Raw genomic sequence first — 27,133 nt, 5'->3', positions numbered from 1 at the left:
TTGTTTTATTGTTGTCCTAAACTCCTGATTCAGGATAAAAGCTCCGTGAAGCTGCTATGGTTTAAGGCCACGTCCTTGGCCAGGGTTTATAGAAGAATGAAATATTCAGCATCCAGCATAGCTCTGTGACCTGCTGCAGCGCTACAGAAGAATTCATAAAGACCAGCTGTAAACTCGACCTGCTCTCGCCTTCTTGTTCATGTAGCCCCCCCTCGCCCATTGTACTCTTGAATGTTCTTTTTAGGCTCTATTTTCTTCCCACTAACTGTCTGTGTTGTTGAACCCTCCCTCCTTAATCTGTTGCACTATGAATCACTCATTGTTCTGTGGAGCTCTTTGGATGATTCATTGACCATATTTGGCAAAGCTTGTCAGTAAGCTGCATTTGATAGCAGCTGGTTTGCTTTCTCGCTCTCTCTGGTCAAAATACAGGATTCATCAAGTCATTGCAATATCAGTAAACACCTTATTGTTTTTCATTTTAAAGTCTTCCAAATGAATGTCCTATAGAGCCACTCACCCACTGACACAAAAGAGATTTTTCACTCCCTCACGGTGATGCAAAGAGCCTTGAAAGCCTTGGCATTATAATAACAATTATATTTGCTCTTATCACATTTTTTACGGTTCCTTTTCCACTGAGCCTGCACTGGGAGTTTAATAACTGTAGCTTTTGTTCTGTTCTGCCAGGCAATAATTTACTTATCTGTGGCCTAAGCTGCTTCAGGTACACATCATCCATCTTGGCACTTTAATGGCTTTAAAAGTATGCACATCATTTCCTGATGATAACAGAATAAAACCTGTAACTCTGACGTTTTTCTTCTATTACTTCTACTTACGAACTTAAAACATACATTAATTCTCTGTTTATGTTTGATTTTTTTTTTTTTTAGTTTTTAGGGACTTTTTGTGGACCTAAAGGTCACAGATGTCAGCAACAGCCAATTACCGCCCATCAACAGATGATGCATGCATTTTAAAAAGATGTTAAAAGTCTTTTTGGTCACAGTGAATCCGCCTAAATGTCAAATGAAGTCCAGATAAAAAGTGAAACACAGACCCTGATAAACAATTTATTGTGTCACAATGCTTTTTGGAAAATACGTCCACAATGACAGTGGCTGTTGTCTGAAAAGTGAAATGTCAGGGTGTTTGTCTCTTGCCATTGTCAAAAATATGACGAATATGTTTCCTTCTTTGCTTTCCACTCAGGGACCTTGATTAGAGTCAGCCCAGACAATCCAAGACAGAAATTTCAATCTGAGTGACCTAGAAGAGTACAGATCGAACCTTTGAGTCACATTTGAAAGAGGTAGTATTTACCATAAAGCACTGTGCTTTTAAAAGTCTGTCTACTTCAATATCAGTCTTGAAAGATAGCAAAACACTGTCAGTGTCTGTTGCTTGCCTAATGTTTTGTCTGAGCTCTTCTACAAGTCTTGTGAATTTTATATTTATTATAATTGAAGAAGTTCATCCTCTGGTCAGTTTTTGATAGATTAATCTGTCATTACTAATCCGTCACAACCATTGTAGCAGAATTTACATTTGCCATAATTACCACAACTTGCTATCATTCTGTCTGTGAAAGTTTATTGGTCCACGGGCACCTTCTCTGAGTGATACTCAAATAATTTTTATTTATATCCGTAAAAATGATAATATGTGCTATGTGTAGTGTGATGTACTTGAGCTACCTGTCGCAAACCACTCTGACTGACCTGGACGTTTTACTTTCTTATCCAGAAGCATTCTTTTTCTCTATAATGGATAATGCTGAACTGATTCCACTTTACAGGCTGTAGCTGGCCAGTCTGTCTGACCAGTTAACATCCTGTCTTATCTAGGTAATCGTTAAATACAAAAACACAAAAGATAAACAAGGTTGTTCCAAAGTTTTCCACCCCAGCCAAACCCGAACAGTTGTTTGAGCTGACGTGGTACTCTAAAGCGTGATCGAGAACAGCTACGCTATTGTCCCAGCTATGGATCTGAGTGCAGCAGTTGCTTTTCAACGTTGTCTTTTCAAGTGATGTGTTTTTGTATGGATTTCCAGTGTGTTCTCATCCCAGGGCATCTAATAGTGCAGATTTGTTCTCTGTTTAGCTCTTCGGCTTATGAGGGAGGCACAGTTTGTGCCCTGTTTGTGGCTTTGTGTCTGATTTAGGCAAGGCAAGGCAAATTTATTTGTATAGCACAATTCAACAACAAGGTGATTCAAAGTGCTTTACAGAGACATTAGAAACAAAAACAAATAAAAAGCATGATTTAAAATTGATTAAAACAAGCAAACAAACAAACTAACTAAACACACACATTTCACACCTGTTCGCGCGATCTGAACCCTTATCGTAAGGGGAGCTACCAGTCCTTCTGTGGACGAGCTACTTTCTATTTTAAATTCCCTGAATTTAAAATACTCTCTAGACCCAGTCTAGACCCAGTTTACTGTTAAGGTTGCCAAAACAGCTTTTTTTATATAATGGAAGTGAAGCCAAAAGGACACCTTGAGCAGTTTCCTTTGGACTTGGATTGAGCTGGGCCTCTGTTTGCATACAAATCCGCCACATTTGTTCAGTTTGTTCAGAAATCTAACCTGGTGACCCACTGTTTCTCGTGCATGTGCATGAAATTCTTTAGGATGTGGAGACACTGAAGACTTTTGAAGAAACTGGCTCTCTCATCAGCGTTATAGTTTGAGGTTTTATTTTTGGTAATTATGCATGCCTGCTTGTATGCGTGAGTCTGTGAGGCTCTGGGAAATAGCACGCAGCTGATTAGAGAGAATTATCGGGGGAATTGGCCTCACAAAAAGCTGGCAGAAGACGAGACACACACACACACACACACACACACACACACACACACACACACACACACACACACTTTAAGACAAAAACACCATGAGACCGGACAGTGTGCGCACCGCGGATGACGTCAGTGCGCACACTGTGTCTGAGGAAGATGTGCGGAAGTGCTTCAGGAAGGTGAACGCACGCAAAGCTACTGGTCCGGACGGGATTCCCGGCCGCGTCCTCAGGTCATGCGCGGCTCAGCTGGCTGGAGTGTTCACGCACATCTTCAACCTTTCCCTCTCTCTGTCTGTAGTCCCAGCCTGCTTCAAAATGGCCACCATCGTCCCTGTACCCAAATCCTCCACCATCCCCTCATTGAACGACTGGCGACCTGTAGCCCTGACCCCCATTGTAAGCAAATGCTTCGAGAAGCTGGTCAGGGACTTCATCTGCTCTGCACTACCCGACTCACTGGACCCTCTACAGTTTGCATACCGCCACAACAGGTCCACTGATGATGCCATAGCCCTGACACTACACACTGCCCTGTCACACCTGGAGAAGAGAGACACGTATGTGAGGATGCTGTTTGTAGATTACAGCTCAGCATTCAATACCATCGTTCCCTCGAAGCTGGACAGGAAACTACAGGATCTAGGACTGAGCAGCTCCCTCTGCAGCTGGATCCTTAGCTTCCTGTCTGACAGACGCCAGGTGGTCAGACTGGGCAGCATCACCTCATCCCCCATCACACTGAACACTGGTGCTCCACAGGGGTGTGTACTGAGCCCTCTCCTGTACTCACTCTACACCTACGACTGCACAGCCACTAACAGCTCCAACATCATTGTGAAGTTTGCGGACGACACTACAGTGGTGGGTCTTATCACCAACGGTGATGAGACGGCTTACAGGGAGGAGGTCAGCGCCCTGACCCACTGGTGTCAAGACAACCATCTCACCCTCAACGTCGCAAAGACAAAGGAGTTGATAGTGGACTTCCGGAGGTGCAGAGAAGTACACACCCCCATCACCATCAACGGCGCTGCTGTGGAGAGAGTGAGCAGCTTCCGGTTCCTTGGTGTACACCTGGCTGAGGATCTTACGTGGTCAGTACACACAAACAAAACAGTGAAGAAGGCGCAGCAGCGCCTCTTCTTTCTCAGGAGACTGAAAAGATTCGGCATGAGCCCCCGCATCCTCAGGACCTTCTATCGCTGTGCCATTGAGAGCATCCTCACTGGATGCATCACCACCTGGTATGGCAACAGCACCGCCTACAACTGCAAAGCTCTCCAGCGAGTAGTGCGGTGCTCTGAACGGATAATTGGAGGTGAGCTTCCCTCCCTCCAAGACATCTACAGGAAGCGCTGCCTGAGGAAAGCGGGGAGGATCATTAAGGACTCCAGTCACCCCAGCCATAAACTGTTCAGACTGCTTCCATCAGGAAGGAGGTTCTGCAGCATCCGGTCCCGTACCAGCAGACTGAGAGACAGCTTTTTCCATCAGGCCATCAGACTGCTGAACACGTCATAGACACCTCAGCTTCACTACTGGAACTTCAACATTATGCACTCCACACTGTATATAAATGCCACTTGTTTTGCACATATTCAACTCTGTATATTTTATATATTTTATTATTATTATTATTATTATTATTATTATTTTATTTTATTTTTTTTACTATTTAATTTGTAAAAATGTGTACACACACACACACACACACACACACACACACGTAGGAAAATATTTAGTATACACATCCAGAAATGCATACACTATTATATATTGTACATATATTTATTAGTTTCAGGTTGGCCATTCTTGTATTTTGCTCGTTTGTGTTGTTGTGTTTGCACATCTCTGTTGCTTGTGGGGCTCGCACACAAGAATTTCACTCGCATGTGCTGTGCCAGTGTGCCTGCACATGTGATGTGACAATAAAAGTGATTTGATTTGATTTGAAAAACTTCATGCAAACTCAAGCTGCGTTGAATGCAGATGCTATTATTCTTTGTCTCACTTATTCTTTTCTTTGTACCGGTCTCTTTTTCTGTGTTGTTGCAGATGTGACTCAGAGAACCGTTACCTTGGTAACCCCCTTCGAGGAACCTGTTATTGTAAGTATCCCGCCACCGATACACCTGAGTCTCCCTCGCCTGCGCACATCCATTCTTACCTTGGTAAATATGTCAGTCTGTGTGCATGTTTCGTTTCATTTTGTGTCTCCAAAAAGAAAGGAAAGCGTCCAGGAAGCGGACACAAACCCTGTTAGTTTTCATTATTTTACGTGACCACAGAGTAATAATCTTAAGTAATTACTTAATTTAATAAAGTAAAAGAAACTTGCTTTATTTGAACTTTGTTGAAACTTACTGCAATGGACATACACTTCAGTTGGGCAAATGTGGAAATTAGTGATTAGCTTTATCAATCACACATACTGTAGCTATGCCAAAGGGTGACTTTCAGTACAGCTTAGAAGTGTCATTAAGTACATTTCATAGCATTTTGGTGAAAAATTGATTGTAACTTGAATACAAATTTGCATTGTTGTTTACCAGTTGTATCTAGAATGTTAACTGATTTAATCTCTATGAGCAAACAGAGCTGTAGTAACTACAGAGGGATGCAGTTGATGAACCACAGCCACAGGCTGGGTTTACATCACGATCTGCCCTGAGAATCTTCTTGTTTGCAGTGACTGATAGACTGATAATACTTTATTCATCCCGAGCGAAATTGGGTTAAGGCTGCCAGCCGTGCCAGCGCCATCTTACCATGCATACATTACACAAACATCACATGGGGAAGACAGGTCAGAGAGGTATAACAATGGAAAATGCACAACATGAGGAAAGATGAGGGGAAAAAAGATTGGTAGATGTCGTTCAATGTCCTCCATCGAGAGTGTCGGCAGACACACAACGCAACCGACCAATGCGTGTCCGGCAGCAAACGTCTCCGCAGGACAATCGGGCTCTCCCAAGCCCAGGAAGGTGTCAATTCCGTTACGGGACCAGTTGATCAAATCCATAATTCTTTAGGTTTTCGAGAACAAGACTGAGAAACTCTTTGAGGCTTAGAGAATAAGCGAGACTATGCAAAAGACATGAGAAACCAAGCAGGAAAGATAAGGGAGAGGGAGAAGGAGAAAAGTGCGAAGAGCCAAGAGAGCAAAAAATAAATAAATAAATAAATAAAAAATGATGGAAATGATGATGGACAGGTTGACAGAAAGGCCTGGAAGGGCTCTCGTGGACTATGATTCAGATGATGTTGTGAGCTGTAGTGAGAGCTGGGAGCATGTGAAAGTGAGCCTAGAACGATGGAGGTATGAACTGGAGAGAATAGAAGCAAGAGAGAATACATGTGGAAATGAGAGGAGGACAGGTCTAACAGGCTGCGAGGACTAGTAAAAGTAGATGAATTTAAATATGTGGTTCCAACTATTCAAAGAGAGTGCAGACAGGGTGGAATGGGTGGAGACAAGTATCAGGGGTGATTTGTGACAGAAGCACAGCAGCAAGAGTGAAGGGCAAGGTTTATAGGATGATAGTGAGACCTGCTATAAACAGGTTGCCTCTAAACTCCACTATGACCTCTAAACGGAGCAGAGCAGTCAAAAGAAGATGAATCTCTTCAAGAAAACATGACCCTATTTAGGTAAAATGCAAATGAAGCTTTGGTTATATCCCTTAAAATTGAATTTTCAAATCAAATTTCTGGCCCTGACAGAGAATCACACTTCCTTCCTTCCTAGCATGTCATGTAGCAGGTTTACCACAACTATACATTCATTTGAGAGTCTAGTGGGGTGATTGATTTTCAAAGAGTAGTTAAATATTTTCCAGCGAATATCTGTCTATCCAGTACTTTTGGCTCAAAATGGACATTCTTAGTTGGTAGTAAACCTTTTGGTAGATGTTAGTATTGAAATAACTGCATCACTGTGTTGTTTTGCCCTCTCGTGAGCAAAAACATGGTATGAACCTGAAGGTTTTCTCATAAAATAAGAGTCAGATCCAATTTTAACACCAATATGTGCCTCACTTTTGATTGTGAGAGAGGGTCCAGTTATTGTTATTTATTTGCTTGACCACAAAAGCATCATATCTACTGCATGTCTGGGGCAAATGTAGAAATATTCCATAACCATCTCTCAGTAGTTGGACTCATATATTGAAGTTTTGAAAAAGAAACCGCGAACACCATCTTTGTGTAACAGTTGGTTGCAAATATTTTCCTACTTTTGAAATGGATAAAGAAACAAAGTTTTGTTCCGCTCCACAACTTTGTTTTCCTGCTTCCAGATGCTAGCAAGGATCACATTGACTTATCTCATTTGCAACAAATTGCTGGTTTTCCTTTCAAAGGGCAAACGAAGGAGGAATGCTGCAGACAAAACAGATGTTTTGTGGCACACAACCATTCTCACTCAGTCTGCATCTTCTCTGTCTCTCTCGCAGCCACTTGTGCATAAATACATACACACGTTCAGTCTATGAATTGCCATCATCGCTTCTTATATTGTAACACACTACAATCAAGTTCAAGTCCTGTCAATGTCAATAACCCTCTAGTTTGAGTGAGGCTATCATTGTTTCAATGAGGGAGGCTTGAAAGGATACAGCAATCAGAAGAGTCATGCCATCAATTGCACTGGTAACATCAGAAATGCCTTTGATCGCAAAACAAGGTCTGTTGAAGAAAGGATAGCGGCATACTCTCACCTTTGCTGCTGGAAAACTTTTATCGTGATATGCTTTGACTGAGCGGTTTGCACCATTGTGCCCTTCAAGGAAAGGCAACAGTCAGTTAAAGAAACAAACCAGCTAAGATTTTGGAAATTAATTATTTATTGTTAAACAGTTTGATCACACTGCAGTTATTTTTGCCTGGAAAGAGGGCAGTTTGCTTTGAAGGTACATTCAGTAGCTTTTTTGAGGATTTTAAATAGGAAAAAATAAGTTATCGTCTTGTACATATACTCTATACTGGCAAAATTATTCACTTATCAATTAAAACTATTAAAATCAGGTGTTTTGATCACTTCCATAGCCACAGGTGTAAAGAGTTAAGCACCCAGGCATGCAGACCGCTTCTACAAACATGATTGAATTACATGCTCTGTGAATTCCAGCGTGGTATTCACTACTAAATATAACACAATCAGCTGTTAGCAGTATTATAACAAAGTGGAAGCGATTGAGAACAAAAGCACATCAGCCACAAAGTGGTAGGTCACTTAAGCGGGGTCGGCGGATGCTGAGGTGCATAGTGTGCAGAGGGCACCAACTTTCTGCAGAGTTAATCAGTACAGACTGCAAACTTCATGTGGCCTTCAGATTAGCTCAACATCACTGTGAAGAGAGCTTCATGGAATTGCTTCCAGTGGCTGAGCAGCTGCATCCAAGCTTTACATCACCAAGCACAATGCAAAGCATCAGATGCAGTGCTGTAACGCATGCTGCCACTGGAGACGAGCAGTGGAGACGTGTTCTCGGGAGTTAGAATCATTTGGCGATTGATGAGCCTTTTGATTGATGAGCCAATTGAGGTTCTGTACTTGTCAGGAGAACAGGACTTGTCTAACTACACTGTGCCAAATGTAAAGTTAGATAGAGAGTGTTGTGTGAGTTTGTTTCTTCAAGAGTTAGGCTCAGCTTCTTAGTTCCAGTGAAACGGACACTTAATGGTTGAGCATACCAAGACCTCTGGGACAATTTTAGGCAGATGAGCAAACACTTTTGGCTATGTAGTATAAATTGAGTAGTGTGTGATAACATCTTCCAACAAAATGATGCATTCTCATGAACTTCAGAATTAATCTGTGATTCAAATTCCTTCCACTAAATTGCTTTTTATTTATGTGGCTAGAGACTGGTCAGATACTTAGCACCTTCAAACTCAAGATATGAAGGATCATACCTATGTTTATTATTTAAGAAGGGGTCCCCTTTATCCAAGGAAGTAATGATGTGAAAGAAAGAGATAATGAGACCAGGTTAAAAAAAAAAAATCTTCCTCCTCAGTTCAATCCTCATCTCCTGAACTGAAGTAGAGCTCTACAGGGAGTGCAGAATTATTAGGCAAGTTGTATTTTTGAGGAATAATTTTATTATTGAACAACAACCATGTTCTCAATGAACCCAAAAAATGCATTAATATCAAAGCTGAATGTTTTTGGAAGTAGTTTTTAGTTTGTTTTTAGTTTTAGCTATTTTAGGGGGATATCTGTGTGTGCAGGTGACTATTACTGTGCATAATTATTAGGCAACTTAACAAAAAACAAATATATACCCATTTCAATTATTTATTTTCACCAGTGAAACCAATATAACATCTCCACATTCACAAATATACATTTCTGACATTCAAAAACAAAACAAAAACAAATCAGCGACCAGAATCAGAATCAGAATCAGAAAGGGGTTTATTGCCAAATGTTGAGCAGGTTTACAACATTAGGAAATTGCTGCGGTGCTTCAGTGCAAGCGTAGTGTCATAAATAGCACTTAAATAGACATGAAAAAATAAAAGTAGGAATAAGAATCAAAAGTGCTACGTAGAAAGATATATGCATGAGTGCAGGTGGTGATCAGTGCCAAACATGGAATGATGCAGTGACACAGCGTAGGGTCATGTGTTAGGGGTGGGAACAGTCATATGGTTATTCTTCATGTGTCCAACAGCAGAGGGGAAGAAACTGTTCTTATGGCGAGAGGTTCTGGTGCGAATGAACCGGAGCCTCCTGCCTGAGGGGAGCAGGTCAAACAGACTGTGTCCAGGGTGAGAAGGGTCAGCTGAGATCCGAGCTGCACGCCGCAATGTCCTGGAGGTGTACAGGTCCTGCAAAGATGGGAGTCTGCAGCCAATCACCTTCTCAGCAGAGCGCACAACACGCTGCAGTCTCTGTTTGTCCCTGATAGTGGCTCCAGCGTACCACACGGTGATGGAGGAGGTGAGGATGGACTCGATGATTGCGGTGTAGAACTGCATCATCGTCCGTGTTGGCAGGTTGAATTTCTTCAGCTGCCTCAGGAAGTACATCCTCTGCTGGGCTTTCTTGATGACGGAGGTGATGGTGGGCTCCCACTTCAGGTCCTGGGTGATGGTGGTACCCAGGAAGCGGAATGAGTCCACAGAGGTGATGGGGGTGTCAGTCAGGATGATGGGGGGGAGTGGGGCTGTGTGCTTCCTGAAGTCCACAATAATCTCCACTGTCTTCTGGGCATTCAGCACCAGGTTGTTGTGGCTGCACCAGGACACCAGACGTTCAACCTCCCTCCTGTAGGCAGACTCATCCCCGTCCGAGATGAGCCCAATAACGGTGGTGTCATCTGCAAACTTGATTAGCTTGACAGACTGGTGGGTGGAGGTGCAGCAGTTGGTGTACAGGGAGAAGAGCAGAGGAGAAAGAACACAGCCCTGAGGGGAGCCGGTGCTGATGGTCCGGGAGTCCGAGACATTCTTTCCCAGCCTCACATGCTGCTTCCTGTTCGTCAGGAAGTCAGTGATCCACCGGCAGATGGGATCAGGCACATTCATCTGGGAAAGCTTGCCTCGGAGATGGTCTGGAAGGATGGTGTTGAAGGCAGAGCTGAAGTCCACAAACAGGATCCTGGCGTAGGTTCCTGGGGAGTCCAGATATATCCACCAATATAGCCACCTTTCTTTGCAAGGACACTCAAAAGCCTGCCATCCATGGATTCTGTCAGTGTTTTGATCTGTTCACCATCAACATTGCGTGCAGCAGCAACCACAGCCTCCCAGACACTGTTCAGAGAGGTGTACTGTTTTCCCTCCTTGTAAATCTGACATTTGATGATGGACCACAGGTTCTCAATGGGGTTCAGATCAGGTGAACAAGGAGGCCATGTCATTAGTTTTACTTCTTTTATACCCTTTCTTGCCAGCCACGCTGTGGAGTACTTGGACGCGTGTGATGGAGCATTGTCCTGCATGAAAATCATGTTTTTCTTGAAGGATGCAGACTTCTTCCTGTACCACTGCTTGAAGAAGGTGTCTTCCAGAAACTGGCAGTAGGACTGGGAGTTGAGCTTGACTCCATCCTCAACCCGAAAAGGCCCCACAAGCTCATCTTTGATGATAACCAGCCCAAACCAGTACTCCACCTCCACCTTGCTGGCGTCTGAGTCGGACTGGAGCTCTCTGCCCTTTACCAATCCAGCCACGGGCCCATCCATCTGGCCCATCAAGACTCACTCTCATTTCATCAGTCCATAAAACCTTAGAAAAATCAGTCTTGAGACATTTCTTGGCCCAGTCTTGACGTTTCAGCTTGTGTGTCTTGTTCAGTGGTGGTCGTCTTTCAGCCTTTCTTACCTTGGCCATGTCTCTGAGTATTGCACACCTTGTGCTTTTGGGCACTCCAGTGATGTTGCAGCTCTGAAATATGGCCAAACTGGTGGCAAGTGGCATCTTTGCAGCTGGACGCTTGACTTTTCTCAGTTCATGGGCAGTTATTTTGCGCCTTGGTTTTTCCACACGCTTCTTGCGACCCTGTTGACTATTTTGAATGAAAAGCTTGATTGTTCGATGATCACACTTCAGAAGCTTTGCAATTTTGAGACTGCTGCATCCCTCTGCAAGATATCTCACTATTTTTGACTTTTCTGAGCCTGTCAAGTCCTTCTTTTGACCCGTTTTGCCAAAGGAAAGGACGTTGCCTAACAATTATGCACACCTGATATAGGGTGTTGATGTCATTAGACCACACCCCTTCTCATTACAGAGATGCACATCACCTAATATGCTTAATTGGTAGTAGGCTTTCGAGCCTATACAGCTTGGAGTAAGACAAACATGCATGAAGAGGATGATGTGGACAAAATACTCATTTGCCTAAAAATTCTGCACTCCCTGTAGAGTGCTAGACTTGACAAAATATTTAATTGACAAATATCCGATTTATTCTTGATTTATTGCTAAGTGTTGATTATTCAAATATGTTGAAACACATCGGCCAGCAGCAGCATTATGGAGACATGCGAAGAACTGTCTGTGGCTGTTATGGAGTACAGACTTGCATTTAATGCTTCTGATCTCTCTTGGCTTACTAAAACATGTTTTTTCCTATATGATTATACACTTTAATGGGGAGGTGTAAGAAAACAGAAATGAGCTCACTGCAATCTGCAATCTACTGACATCTAGTGGTCATATTTTGCACACTGTGCCTTTAAAGCAGGGGTAGGCAACCTTTCTGATGATGAGTGCCATCTAAAATTTCCTCAGAAGTCAATGTGCCATATGATTGCATTAGCAATAAATTTAATAACACTTTATATTAAGTTATACACTATATAGAAGAACTTTATAGAATTATATTTGTTCACAGATGTTGGCAGCTATCAGCAAATAGACAGTTAAACTTGTCAGGTAGTGATGTCCAGCAGGTGAAAATGCAAGCTCCATGAACATGAACGGCTATGGATTCCAGCTGTGTTCGTAGTTCTGCAAACTTTGACCCCCACAGAGTCGAGGTTTTTATTTCAATCAGCTGCATTTCGATGTCGCATTAACTCAGCCAGTTAATGCGAGACAAATCCAGCTGCTTATTAAAGCTTTCTGGTTTGATCAGAAAAGAAAACATTGGTCCATACACTTGAAAGTCCCAAAAACGCATTGTGAATTCTGTCTTGAGTGTACGGATGTATCCGTGTATTTCCATGGTGCTGATGCTGCGCTGAGCAGACAGCTACTGAAGCTTTTGAAGTGTCGGAATGTGGAAATTTCAACATCGCTTGAAAAACTGCCAGCTAGCAACGTCCCTCTCACCGGTAGGCTAAGTTATTTTTTGCCAATTACAAGTTGAATCTGGTATTTGGGGTTGTTAGCTAAGATGTCGTCATTAAGAAGCGGCACAACTGTGTCTATGCGAGCTAATTTGCGATGTGCACTGCTGGCGCGGCCATTTATTTTTTATTCAGATGAATTCACTGTGTGTCGTGCCCAGGGCTGGACTGGGACAAAAAATCGGCCTGGGCATTTTGACTAGAGACCGGCCCACCAGGTATTGAAGCCATAAAGCCTTTGAATGAAAACAAACACTGTTGTAACAGTGATGTACAGTCTTGTTGGTATATGTATGATTTCTATACATTTTACATCAGATAAAAACTTTGGTTGTAAGATTCAGATAATTATTTAATAACAGTGAGACATTTTAAATGAGAATAAGAAAGTATTTCTTTGTGCCCCCCTTTCCCTGTTAATGCCCTACCTGCCCCCCTGGTAAAACTTTGCTAGACCCGCCCCTGCACAGTTAGCAGCTGTCAGCTACTTAGAAAAGGATCCTGGTGTTATTTGTCTCTCAGAAACAGTTCATAAGTTCAACTCATTCATGTCACCTAAAAGGTAAACCTGTTTCTCCATCACCTGTTCAGCTCTGATGATTCAGCATGAATCTCCTGGTTTCATCTTCATGTTTCCCTCTCACCACATATCCAAACCGACATCATGACCAGCAGCTTTTACAGCTGTGGCTCCAGCAAACATCAGCTGATACTAGAAAGTAATATTAAATAAATTCTAACAACAGCTGATCAAGCTTAAACGTGCTGCTGTTGTTTAGCGCGACATCCGCTGGTTTCCTCTTTCTGGCACAAAGTGAGCGATAAACAAACAAGAGAGACGGGACTTGTGTCAGATAAGCCGATCAGCTGATCATTGATCAGTTTCATGATTGAAGTAGCAACAGAAGAGGCAACTGACAGCGTAAAGACGCAGAAAAACTCCACCTTTGCGTCTTTTTCCATTCTAGCTGAAGTACAGGACTGTGTTCTGTTAGGTTTTGTATTGTTGATTGTCATTTATGCTTAGAAATATTTAACCATATATGCTTAGAGGTGTATAATCATTTGTAGATTGAAAGAATGTCTCATCCTAGGAGGTCTGTAACAACTCTGTGTAGCATAAAGAGGGGAGTGCGTTCACGCCTCTACAGATTGTTCTGGCATAGATCACACACCTCCTAGGAGAGGTCGTATCTTCTCTTGCTGATATATGGTTTAGCAAACACACGTATATCTGTTTAAGTATAAGAGCCTTTTGTTCAGAAGGAGCCCTAGACTCCTGGCACCAGCCTTTGGGGAGTCTTCACAGGGTCACATCTTGACCTCACACACACACACACACACACACACACACACACACACGTATACCTATGTAAGATGTCATATGTTAATGACCCTATGCATATTCATGTAACCACAATAAAAGGAGTGCTATGGGGAGCCTGGCTGAGAGTCTGACGGAGGTCAAGTGGTGGAACGACACTTGGCTCCAGGCAGGTCTCCCTCATGCATGAGTAACATGAAGAACTTTGCCTACTTCGTGTCTTGCTTGCTGTGTAATTATATTGTCCTCAACGTTCCAGCGGATAGGTTCAAGCTACGAACCTATCATGTTCCTTTTCAGCTCAATACGAAACGCGTAATATTTTCTCTGAATACGGGATGATTCCATTTTTACGGGACGGTTGGCAACTCTACTAACTTTATGTATAAAATAATGCTCACTATCAGTAACATCATAACATCCACCCAGCTGTATAGAAACTCCGTCATGCTAGCTAGTACGCAGTACGAGTTATTGTAATTGACGGTAAAAAGTCAGCACAACGAAAATAAACTCCACCTAAACTTGGTTTATATCTGACCCAGACAGACTGAAGGTCATAAATTCTTACCTGAAGTTCAGTTCACCTGAAGCTCCGACCGGCGGCCGCCTCGGGTCTCTCCTCCTCCTGCCTCCCCTTTCCCTCATCCACCTGCTGGCCTCTGTGGAAGCTTCGCCATAACCACGACCAAAAAACTGAGTTATTTTTACACATCGGCCAGCATCTGGCCAGTCCGCCACCTTTCACTGTTTATACCGTTACAAAAAAACAAAATAAAAAAATCATCGGCCCATAAAAACAAAAAGTCACCGGGCCGACTATGGACGTGCCATCAGTTAACCCTTCACGTGCCAGCTGTGGCCCGCGTGCCCAGGGTTGCCGACCCCTGCTCTAAAACATTTTTGCACTGGGTTGTAAACATGCTTATTCCTCTGCAGAGTTAGGGTTATTCTAACGTGGGAGTCCAGGGAGCTGACTAGCTTTTGGAGTCTGCCTCAAATGGCCATTTAAGGAACAGCAGTTTTTTTGGTTTATTTTTTTGATTTATCCACGTTGTCTTAATTGTTTCCCCAGACACTATCAATTGATTTGTCCCAGTCTTGCAGCTGTCTCTGACCAGCAAGCAAATGCTATTTAGTTCCTTCATGTCAAAATCAAATCAAACGCTCTACAGTGAACACTACTACAAATAAGAAGTAAATATGTGAAAATATGTGTTCAAAAGGATAATATTACCCCTGTGATTGCTTTTGAAACAACTGCTATTTTATTTGACTCTTAATAGATTGTCTATTTTTATCCAGTCTACTGGCTTTAAGACTAAAGATTCAAGGCACTAGATGGCACTAATCCAATGCCCTTACTCAGTAGTGTGAAGAGCTTTGGATAATGCTTATATATATATATATATATATATATATATATATATATATATATATAATGCAAGTCAGGCATAGAAATGCACATGTGCAAGTTTTTAGTGTTGTTAGTGTGTATGTACAGGGGTCCTTAATATCACCACGGCTGCACCTGAAGTGCTGCATGTTCGACTCCATTATGTTATGTCATTAATGTGGTTTTATCTTTTCTGCTGTTTATGAAATGGAGCTGGCTCTGTTTGAATAAGAGCAAGCACACTTGGCTATGCATGCATGAAAGCACACCGCAGCCTTTTCTGTGCACACATGCAGAGAGCGAGTGTATAAATTACAGATTTAAAAGCCATCTATTTCCTTGTACTTTGAGGAAAGGAGCTACAATTGTGGGAGAGGTCAATATTAGCTTTAAATGTCATTGGAAGGAAGGTGCTGATAAGAGAGGCTTCATCTCCATCATGTGAAATTACATGCAGAGTACATGAGAGGAAGCACACCATGTGCTGGAGATTCGGACAGATTTACAGTAGAATTTTGGTACAGCTGCACCACCTGTGGATGTCTATTGATGTGGAGAAATGGTGAAAAGCTGTCAGACAGCTGACAGCAGAGAGATTAACTGGAATCTAAGGAGTCAGTGTTGGGAGTATTAGCCATGCGAATAATCAAAGGATGTGTATTTAAACCTTTATGTTTATAAAGTGCAAAAGGAAACCAGTTTATATGCTTTTCCATTTTTTATTTAAATAACAAAGAACTCCCAAGTTTCAAATCAAGAAGTTTTTTTCTTTTTTTATTATTTCAATCTTAAATTGGCAAATGGAAGCACTGAGTTGCTGTCCAAATTTTTTTTGCTTTCACTTCTGATTTTGTTAGGCGTAGGAAAGAAAACTACTTGGTTATGAAAATGTTAGTATTTTCCCCATACAAAAATTCAATTTTCTGCTTTATCACTTCTTTAGTATGAGAAACAGAAGCCAGGGAAACTACCCAGCAGCACTCTGGACCTCTAGTTATAAGGCAGGACCTTAGTCAAAGGCATAGTGACACAAAAATAAGTTTAGCTTGTTTTAATGGAGGAATTCGCCCCACAAAAATGAAAATTCCAGAGAAATGTTCGGCTCTAGCTCGAGTTTGAAACCAGGACCTCGCTGCGAGGTAACCGTGCTAACTGCGTGACAAATATATACTATTTAAGGTTTAGGAAAATATCCCAGTTCAAGTTAAAATACACCATTGAGCAACACATCAGAAAACATCCATAATCCAGTGCAGCAAGATTTACTGTAAAGCCACATTTAAAGGTGTCTGCACCGACTCAAACATGTTTGTGTACACTGCGGCCAGAGGTTGCTTTATTTAACTATAGGTCATAAAATAGCTTTTGATAAGATTGTTTTGTGTAGAAGAGCAGTCACAGCTGCTTCAATACCCTCCTTTTCCTTGAATTAGGTTGATGCACCTAGTTAGCATCACTGTAGTCACAACAGGGTTGAAATTTTCCCTCAAAACACATTCAACGAGATATTTACCTTTTCAGTTTATTGTAAGCAATGTTTCGCTTAAGTGGTTTAAGCCAGTAAAGTCTGCAGTGGGACTAAAGGCAAAATTGGCCTCTTAAGGGACAGTCATAAGGAGTGTACGTGATTCTTAAATTTAAATAAAATATTTCTACGCTGCTTCTGCAGAGTAAGGTTGGATTTATTCCATTAATGTGGCAGTGACCATCTGCCCTAAGGAGCAGCAACCCTTACACAAAATACTTAACAGGGCATCAGAAGTCCAGGAAAAGGGATTGAGTACTCACCTCGAACTTCTTAAAGGTGAGCAACAAGCCATTATCTAAACCAAGCAGCTACTCAAGGTCTAACAGCTGAGTGTCATAACAAGTCCAGCACCCTTGGCATCTGCTCTGAATCAGACATGTTTAGCAATCTGCTCCCTTGTCTCTCTGCGTCTGCTAGCCTCTTACTCATTTGTACAGACTATTTCAATATCGGCTGTAAATAGGATCATTGGACATTATGTGTTGTTTCAATCTGAACTTTGACCTAAATTTTCAGGAAGATGGACTGATGCTTGAAAGCTCATTCAGTCATCGACAGTTTTAACTCAGAAATCCTGTTCTGGTAAACTGCAGTGAATTAAACAGATAATTAAAAATTGCTGCGGGAGGTTTGCTTTTTTATTGCTGTCATGCACACATGGGTAGTTCTTGTACAACATCATGGTCACATGAGTTCTTTTTGTGTGACATCATGTGCACGTGGGTTGTTTAATGTGTTCTTAACCTGGGTTCGATTGAACCCTAGGGGTTCGGTGAGTCGGTCTCAGGGGTTCGGCAGAGCGTCAGCCGTGACATGCACGGCTCATTTTGTGCACCAGTAAAAAACATATCTATGGCTTGAATTTGAAAAAAATCACATTTTATTTTTCACTAAAGAGGGGTTCAGTGAATGTGCATATGAAACTGGTGGGCTTCGGTACCTCCAACAAGGTTAAGAACGACTGGTTTAAACAAAGCATATTGGATGTGATACAACCACTGGGGGGTTTGGTGAGGGTTGCTGTCTAATTCCCATCTGATTGGTGAGTGATTCCTGGAAGTTGCCATATAGCCATATAGCCATATTGACCTGTTGCTTGGTAAACCAAAAACCTCCTGGTGATTGCTTTGGTCACCTACTGTTTGCATGGAAGATGCCAAGTTGCCTACAAACACTTACCAAATACTAGTCAACTGGTATTAAAATCTGAGAAAAGGCAATGCAAACTGGAAAGGGAGAATGTTGTAAACATATCTGTAGCCAACATACTTCAGAAGGCACAACATTTCTGTTTCCGGTCTGTGTTGCACTTTTTGCAGTTTCACTGTGTTCAAGGCAATCTGCTAATGACCAATGCAGCTGCAAGGTGGTTTTCACTAACCAATTGTCAAATTCAATTCAGTTTCATATACACAGTTCCAAATCTCATCAACAGTCACCTCAAGGTGACCTGCTTCAATATATAATTGGTCCATCCTTGTGCAAAATTTGAAGAAATTCCCCTTAAATGTTAAAGAAAAAGAATATAAAACTTGATGAATTGGCCAATCTGAAGCCTCTGGCCAGAGCTTCCTTCCTGGCACAGAGGCATACTAATATCATCTCTATCATTTAAGCACGGCATCTTATAATGCAAACAGAGAGCAACATTTTGTCCTAGAAGTCTAATTTTCACAGAGTTTACAGCAAATGTGTGGGAAAAAAAACAATCCAAAATTCTTCTTGATGAAATCTTTTTTTCAGAGTGACGAATGTGAGCGTCTGACTGGTGACTGCAGTGTTTCTCATCTCACTTAGGGATGGAGAGCAGAGAGCAATGCTTTGCTTCAGTTAGCACTGTCATATTGAACTAGCAGATCATTGATGAAAAGCAACTTTGCTATTTAATGAGTTTGCCCCCAGTCAGACTAGCATTTATGAGGAGGCATCACCAGGACAACGCTTTAATGAACCACTGTCATATTCTATCACAGTCAGCTACAAGCGACGTCTAATTAGGAATGGCCACCAAGTGTCCCACCACTTCCATTGGGAAGAACAGCAGTCCCTTGAATTAAAAGCTAACATCAGTCACTCCACAGTCAGTGGCGCTTGCTACCCTCAGGTCTGCTGGGAAAGCCTAGTCAGGCCGAACAAAGAGGCTCCCGTGTTTACTGACAGTATCACACTCACAATTAAGGGATAATTAATGATAGACACCAACAAACGAGACTGAATAGTGATGCAATTTCTATAATATGAACCAGTGATGGGAGAATATTGAGGACATTTACTTTGTCATATCCCCATTTCTTCTAGATAGCACTAGATTTGTTCTTGTGGTGATGTGACATCAAAGACAAATGAAATATAAATTGGAGAATGTTGTAGCCACTTCAAACCTCAAAGTAGCCGCATGGCAGTAATCAGCAAGCAACAGCATTGCTGGCCGAAGGCCGTTCATTAGGCCACAACGTGGCGTCCGTCCAAGACGCCTTAATATTCGCTGACAGGCAGTCTGTCTGGACTCCTATCCAACATACACTAATTGGTCCTATCAGGCCAAAAAACCTTTTTTGCAATCCAGTAGTTACCCTTGACAGGCTATTAAATATTATTTTAGATCACTTTCACTGAGGTTCACTTAGTTTGATACATAGTTATGAGCCTGTGACATTTTGGAATGATATACACACCAGACAGTGCAAACATTTTAATTGCAGTCTGAGAATACAGTGCACAAAATTTTTTATGGTGTACTAGGCTCCAGTATATACAAGTCCTATGGAGTATCTTTGTATGACAATCTGCTAATAATGCATCATGGACATTTGCTTATCTAGAGTATTGGGAAAACTGACTGGATGGAGAATGTTACCTGTGTAGTCTTATTTTATAGTTATATAATATAACCACAACAATTATTCTTTGCATAGGAGTATAAGTACATGTCCATGTGCATTATTTAACATTAACAGAAATGGCATCAATAATATAATAATTGCTTTGTTGTAGCGAAAAAATGAGACCTTGGAAGGTGATCACTTTTTAGCTAAGCTAGTACAGGTAAAAACTTTTCCACAAGTTTATTTCCAAAAAGTTTGTTACTTAATGTCTTTTATTTGCAAAGTATAGTGGAAAATGATGGCTCTTTTCCAGTCCTTTAAAAACACACTTGCTTTCATTGTTTTGTCGCAATATAAATCAAACTCGATTGAACTGAATTTTGTGTTACATTCTTGAGAAAGTAAGATGACGTAGAGCTAGCATGGTGTGATATTTTTGGAATATGCAAATTTGCACATCATGTACATGTACTCTTTCTGTGATATCACCACCTTTAGTATGCATTGTATTATGTATTTTCACATGTATTTGAGCAACTTTGGATGCATCTGAAACACTGGTGATTGTGCACTTTGCTACTTGCTTCCACCTCTGATTATTGTATTGTTAAGGCTCAGCCAAGGTCACTTGACCTCATGCATATATTACCTGAAGCACCTTGAGCTCCTTCCGGGTCTGATATTGAATCCATTGTGTCCAAGTGTTTACTCGCCCAGGTTTAACTTGTTTTCTCAGTGAGGTGACGTTGTAATATCTGGCCTGTGCTCTGTCAGGAAAGTGTTGCAAATGGGAAATAATGAGTTGTTAACAAGCATTAAATAAAACCTCAGCAAGAGATTGTGACAGCCTGACATTGTAGGTGAGTTCACGCTTGTTTTGAATTTCTATTTGAAACAGACTGCTGGAATATCAGATTATGTTCTGGGTGAGGGCTTCCTCATCTGTCTTCTCATTTCTCATCACTGTGTTTAGTTTCATAAAGGCTAAATCAGCGTACATACTATGGTAATAAGATCACCCATCTGTGAACCTGAGAAATTGGCACAGACTATTTCAATTTCAGTTGTTTTTTTAATTTTTTTTTTGGTGTCGGGAGGGGTGCTAATACCTTTAGTGACACAATGATACGATTCATTCAGAGTGAGAATTTGCACATGCACACTTGTAATTGAGATTGTCTAACTGCTGTCAGATTTCTCAGATGGGAATTGTAATTAGCTGAAATGAAACGAACTTTTAAACCTGCATGATGCTCTTCTTCTTGTTAGGCTTGAAATCAAGCATATTGGAAATGCACAGAGGGACTGGCAGAAATTGTTTTAGTGCTACTTTTCCTACTTGTTTCCTTGATTAACCATACAGACAAATATGCAAACAAACAAAGATGCATGCAACCACCCATGCACAGGAAATGTACATACTGGATGTGAGGACTGAGAGGTAAATACATGAATACTCTCTTCATGCACACACGCACACAAGTCCCTATCCTACTTACAAAGTTAAGAAAAAAAAACAAAAAACTAAATACTGTGAAGTTGTACTGACGACTCTTATGGGATAAACAACTGAGCAGCAGCAGTGCATGTCTGCCTGGGAGGGAGGGAGGACGGGAAAGATGTTAAGGAAAAATATTGTCTTTGATCTGATGATATCTGCTGTTTGGGCTAACTTGCCATGAAGGCTGAACAAAACAGGGCTGTTTGTCAAACATAATTTGCTTTCGTCTTGGAGACGCCCCAGGATTCCACAGCTGAAAGGAAAGTAGTAACTAAACATGTTTCTTTTTTTTACAGCGTGTGACACAAAGTTTTTCTGCTGTGTCTTTTGAAAGCTTTCACAGCGTCTCTACTGACTCCTGCCACTCAGTGTCACATTTTACGTTTGACAGCACTGGCGGTTCTTTTTTTCATTCACACAGTAACTCTGCATCAGATCTGCTGTGGAGCTACAAAGCCCTTTTTACCACTCAGCCGTAAAAGGCTGATGGGGTCCTGTCGTCACCCCACTGGGCAGGAGGGCGGGTAGGTGGGGAGCCTGAACACATACGTTTCTGAATGCATCAACTCGAGAACAAGGCGACGTAGGAGCTTAAAATTGATTCCATAGGTGTATCTACGAAAAAACTTGGACAAGTTCAAATCTCAGTGACTTCAACCTCAAAGTCAGAGGTCAAGTTTTTTGAAAATCTTGTGACTGCAGTAACTCCAGAACGAGGTGACGTAGGATTTTGAAATTGATACCATAGATGCAGCTACTAAAACTCTTGGAGGACTTTGAGGACTTTGTTTCTTCAACGTTGTCTGCTTTCAGCATGGTCACTATTTTTTACTCGGTGCAGGTTCCAGTCTGACCGAAGCCATCATTGACATCTGTGTCAAACTGACCCGACTTTTATGTCAACTGTCAACATGGTGTTCTCCTCGAAAGACCCGAGGCATGTGACAGAGAACATTTGGTAGAAACCACCAGAAGTGTGGGGTTTGTGCCATTGGGTGCAGGCATACAGTACATTGAAAAGTCAACAGACACCTGCCTCATTAGCCAGATTTGTCTCCCTGTGACTTTGTCCAAATTCAAGTTGAATGGTCTGAGGAAAAGTGTCTGGACTTCTATAAGTTTCCTTGAAGATGTTTCACATTTCATCGGAAAAGCTTCTTCATTTCTTAAAGAAGTCCAGACGCTTTTCTTTCCAAACTCCTTAGACTACGATGACCTGGATGACTAAGAACCTTCACAGACATATTCAAGTTGAGTGGTTTGCCTTCATGACAGTGGAGGAGATCCTGCACACAGTGGTCAGAATGAAACTCAAATAACAGCATCACTGGAAGTAGATGCATTATCCAAGGGAACTCCCCTGAAGGAGCTTATTTTGCTTTGTATCATGGAGCTTTGTAACTGCAGCTCATGGTTTGTGTGGTTATTCAAAGTTCAACTAATTAAATCAGTAAAGGGTAAGAAACAGTGGGATTGAAGTCTTGCCTACATGGAGGAAAAAACCCCCCAAAATAAAACAATTATTTGGTTACATCATGAGTTTTTTTAGTTACATTGGTTCAGTTTTAAGACTTTGATGTTTTGTGTTGTGGTTTGCATGGAGTTTGGGTAAAAAAAGTGTTTTATGTATTATGTCAGTCTCCCTACTGGTAATTATCTGACAGATCTGGTGCTGAAATACAATACACAACTGCTCCGGCAGATTGTTAAAAACTATGAAGAAAAAGAGAAAAACTATGAACTTTTTCTTTGACCTAAAAATAAAAGTTGTGCCCGAGTCTGCTATAACCTTATTTTCCCTTGTATATGTGCATGCGTGCACACACAAACACACACACCTGAATTCCCCTGAAGGGTTAGCAGGCAGCAGTTACACTGATTAACTAAAAAATTATCCTCTCAAACAGTTATCTTCTCATGGCCGCACAGCTGCTTTCTCTCCTCTTTCTGTGTGTTCTCTCTTTTCCTCAGTGTTCCCTTCCTCCCGTTCTTCTACCCCCCCTTCCGACAGGCAGACAAGGTGACCCAGCGTCGCTCCTGCTGTCCATCCAGATGTTGAATCACTGTGATTCTCTCCATACGTTGCTCATTGTCTCGCTGACAAAGAGCTGCCTTGAGATGCTCAATAAGAGCTCCTTTCAGAAATTATTAAATCACTGAGACAACATGATTATTTAAACTCTAAACCGTGTTGTACTGATCGATTGGCCTGTTTGCTTATAGAAAAGACTGGCATCCACAATGAAAGCAGCCGTGTTCGGGTTTATAAAATACATGTGTGGCTGCGCTTTTACTCAAATATGCGCACCTTATTTATTTTGTCACTGATTGAGATCTTTGAAACTCCACTACTGTAATCTTATTCATCTAATTGAATATCGACTCACCATCAGTGCCTCCAGTGTTTTTACTTTCATAAATCTGTGTTTGATGGTGACGTCAATAAAATCAGGCAGGATGGAGCCTTTATTTGTAATGCCATTCTTGAAGAGAAAACTATTGAAATCAGAGGCAGCTAAATACCTAAAAATGCTCCACTGCTAAAAGATCGGCTTGTTCACAAGACTTCTCATTTGTGTTTTGTGCCTCTGTTTGTCTTTCTGTTGATCAGATAACCTGTTGATCGATTACCAGTTTACCTTCAGTCTGCTTCAGGAAGATGACCGCTACTACACTGCCATCAACTTTATGGCAACACCTGAACAGGTAATGTCAAGAGAGGTTAAGGTTCATTAATTATTTTTAGTATTTAAGAGTGGCCTGTTAAGTTTTTATCCAGCTCGGTGCTTTCATTATCCTCTCTACTTTTAGGATTTAGGCTTAAAACTTTCCTTTTTGATAAAACCCATAGCTGCCCCTCCCTGAGCCTGGCTCTGCTGGAGGTTTTATCCTGTTAAAAGGGACTTTTTCCTTCCTATATTCTCCAAAACGCTTGCTCATAGGGGGTCATATGACTGTTGTGGTTTTCTTTGTATTATTGTAGGGTCTTGACGTGACGTGACTGTTGTTTTGATTTGTTGGTATATAAATAAATTGAATTGAAATATATAGTTCCAATACATGAATGTTGTGTAATACATAGCTACAGTGGGGCAAAAAAGTATTTAGTCAGCCACCGATTGTGCAAGTTCCCCCACTTAAAATGATGACAGAGGTCAGTAATTTGCACCAGAGGTACACTTCAACTGTGAGAGACAGAATGTGAAAAAAAAATCCATGAATCCACATGGTAGGATTTGTAAAGAATTTATTCGTAAATCAGGGTGGAAAATAAGTATTTGGTCACCTCAAACAAGGAAAATCTCTGGCTCTCACAGACCTGTAACGTCTTCTGTAAGAAGCTTTTCTGTCCCCCACTCGTTACTTGTATGAATGGCACCTGTTTGAACTCATCATCTGTATAAAAGACACCTGTCCACAGCCTCAAACAGTCAGACTCCAAACTCCGCCATGGCCAAGACCAAAGAGCTTTCGAAGGACACCAGGAAAAGTATTGTAGACCTGCACCAGACTGGGAAGAGTGAATCTACAATAGGCAAGCAGCTTGGTGTGAAAAAATCAACTGTGGGAGCAATCATCAGAAAATGGAAGACATACAAGACCACTGATAATCTCCCTCGATCTGGGGCTCCACGCAAGATCTCATCCCGTGGGGTCAAAATGATCATGAGAACGGTGAGCAAAGATCCCAGAACCACACGGGGGGACCTGGTGAATGACCTGCAGAGAGCTGGGACCAAAGTAACAAAGGTCACCATCAGTAACACACTACAACGGCAGGGAATCAAATCCCGCAGTGCCAGACGTGTTCCGCTGCTGAAGCCAGTGCATGTCCAGGCCCGTCTGAAGTTTGCCAGAGAGCACATGGATGATACAGCAGAGGATTGGGAGAATGTCATGTGGTCAGATGAAACCAAAGTAGAACGTTTTGGTATAAACTCAACTCGTCGTGTTTGGAGGAAGAAGAATACTGAGTTGCATCCCAAGAACACCATACCTACTGTGAAGCATGGGGGTGGAAACATCATGCTATGGGGCTGTTTTTCTGCCAAGGGGACAGGACGACTGATCCGTGTTAAGGACAGAATGAATGGGGCCATGTATCGTGAGATTTTGAGCCAAAACCTCCTTCCATCAGTGAGAACTTTGAAGATGAAACGAGGCTGGGTCTTCCAACATGACAATGATCCAAAACACACCGCCCGGGCAACAAAGGAGTGGCTCCGTAAGAAGCATTTGAAAGTCCTGGAGTGGCCTAGCCAGTCTCCAGACCTCAACCCCATAGAAAATCTGTGGCGGGAGTTGAAAGTCCGTGTTGCTCGGCGACAGCCCCAAAACATCACTGCTCTCGAGAAGATCTGCATGGAGGAATGGGCCAAAATACCAGCTACTGTGTGTGCAAACCTGGTAAAGACCTATAGTAAACGTTTGACCTCTGTTATTGCCAACAAAGGTTATGTTACAAAGTATTGAGTTGTATTTTTGTTATTGACCAAATACTTATTTTCCACCCTGATTTACGAATAAATTCTTTACAAATCCTACCATGTGGATTCATGGATTTTTTTTTTCACATTCTGTCTCTCACAGTTGAAGTGTACCTCTGGTGCAAATTACTGACCTCTGTCATCATTTTAGGTGGGGGAACTTGCACAATCGGTGGCTGACTAAATACTTTTTTGCACCACTGTACATACAGTTTAGGTTTTTGTCCTATAGACTGATGGAAATGTGGGAATAAGCTTGCATGCTCTTTAGTGGCTAGCTGTGGATGACTTCTCTGTCCTCCCAAAAAATAAATAAAATAAAAATAATAATAAATAAAGTCTAAAACTGATCCTAATCCTTCATGATTGCTGCCCACCAACACCACGGCTTTTCTGGTTTGCTACTGGAAACCAAATGCCCCATAGAAATTTGGTCATAGTGACCATCAAGTCATATACTGGTACTGAAATCCTGACTTGTAGGCTAAAGTAGGAAATTTGTCATTTTCATTGCCATCTTTTCAAACGGGATGTGATAAGTCAGGAGGAAAGTTAAAGTAAGAAACCAAGTTAGCTCTAAGACATACACCGATCTTCCTCATCCATTTCCATTAAATTGGAGCATAATTTGCAAAATTAGGGTCATGTAGTTTTCAATAAGACTTAAAAATAATGATTGAGACCGTAAGCTCACTATGACTTTACTTAAATAATAGATCAGTGGAGCTGAACACTCTTTTTCATCTAGGTTTCTTTTTGCAACAAGTAGAGTTTCCCTCTGCTGGCAGTTTGAACAAATGCTTAATTAACAAGCTTCTACACTGGCTTCACTTTTTAGACCTGGTAGTTGTCTTTCATATACCGTCTAGCCTGCAAAAAGAAGTGCATGTAATATGACAACTATAAGAAAGTTTCCAAGTTGACATCAGATCAGCGCAAAATTTTAAAAACTTGAGAAATCATGTGCTTGGAGCAGTATAATCCCTGTGCCCTTGCTTACAGGGATTATTTATATATTCCCTGACCTCATGAACTCTGCCCATGTTCCATATCAGCATCTGACATTGTAACAATACTTTTAAATGGTAGAAAAAAGAAAAAAAAATTAAACAAAGACAGAGGATGGCATGTTGTGGCAGCGTACTGCTTTGGATCTATAAAAACATATATCCTCCAAATGTAAAGATCTGTTGTCAGACTAAGGAATCTGTCTAAACTCTTGACTTTTATCTGTCCTGTTTTTCCTTCTCTGTGCCTAAAGCTGTGTTGAAATACAACTCAGAGTGGTAACACTGGAGACAAAATCAATGTAACGATGCAAAAAGAGGCCAGCAGATTCAGATTTGCCCTAGGTGACATGAGTTGAGGCCAGGATGAGTCTGCTCAAGTTAACAATGTTTTCCCAAATAGTTCTTCTGTTGACTGAAGGAAAGCGAGTTGAAGTAATGTA

General features: G+C 41.5%; 1 protein-coding gene across 4 annotated transcripts in view; it reads left to right on the top strand.

Annotated features, from left to right (window-relative positions):
* atrnl1a (attractin-like 1a) overlaps positions 1–27,133 on the top strand; it is a 325,280-nt gene that overhangs the window by 136,195 nt on the left and 161,952 nt on the right. For all 4 annotated transcript variants that reach the window (XM_085296143.1, XM_085296141.1, XM_085296142.1 and 1 more), the window contains 2 exons: positions 4,869–4,921; positions 23,808–23,902. In XM_085296143.1, coding sequence (XP_085152269.1) covers positions 4,869–4,921; positions 23,808–23,902 — 148 coding nt within the window. The remainder of the gene's footprint in view (positions 1–4,868; positions 4,922–23,807; positions 23,903–27,133) is intronic.

This window comes from Mchenga conophoros, linkage group LG13 (genome assembly GCF_057382185.1).
Source record: "Mchenga conophoros isolate Kocher_MC1m ecotype Shallow Benthic linkage group LG13, M_conophoros_male_GT1.1, whole genome shotgun sequence".
NCBI classification, from domain to species: Eukaryota; Metazoa; Chordata; class Actinopteri; order Cichliformes; family Cichlidae; genus Mchenga; species Mchenga conophoros.
The sequence above is the reverse complement of the archived record's forward strand: the minus strand, read 5'-3'. Positions and strand labels throughout refer to the sequence as shown.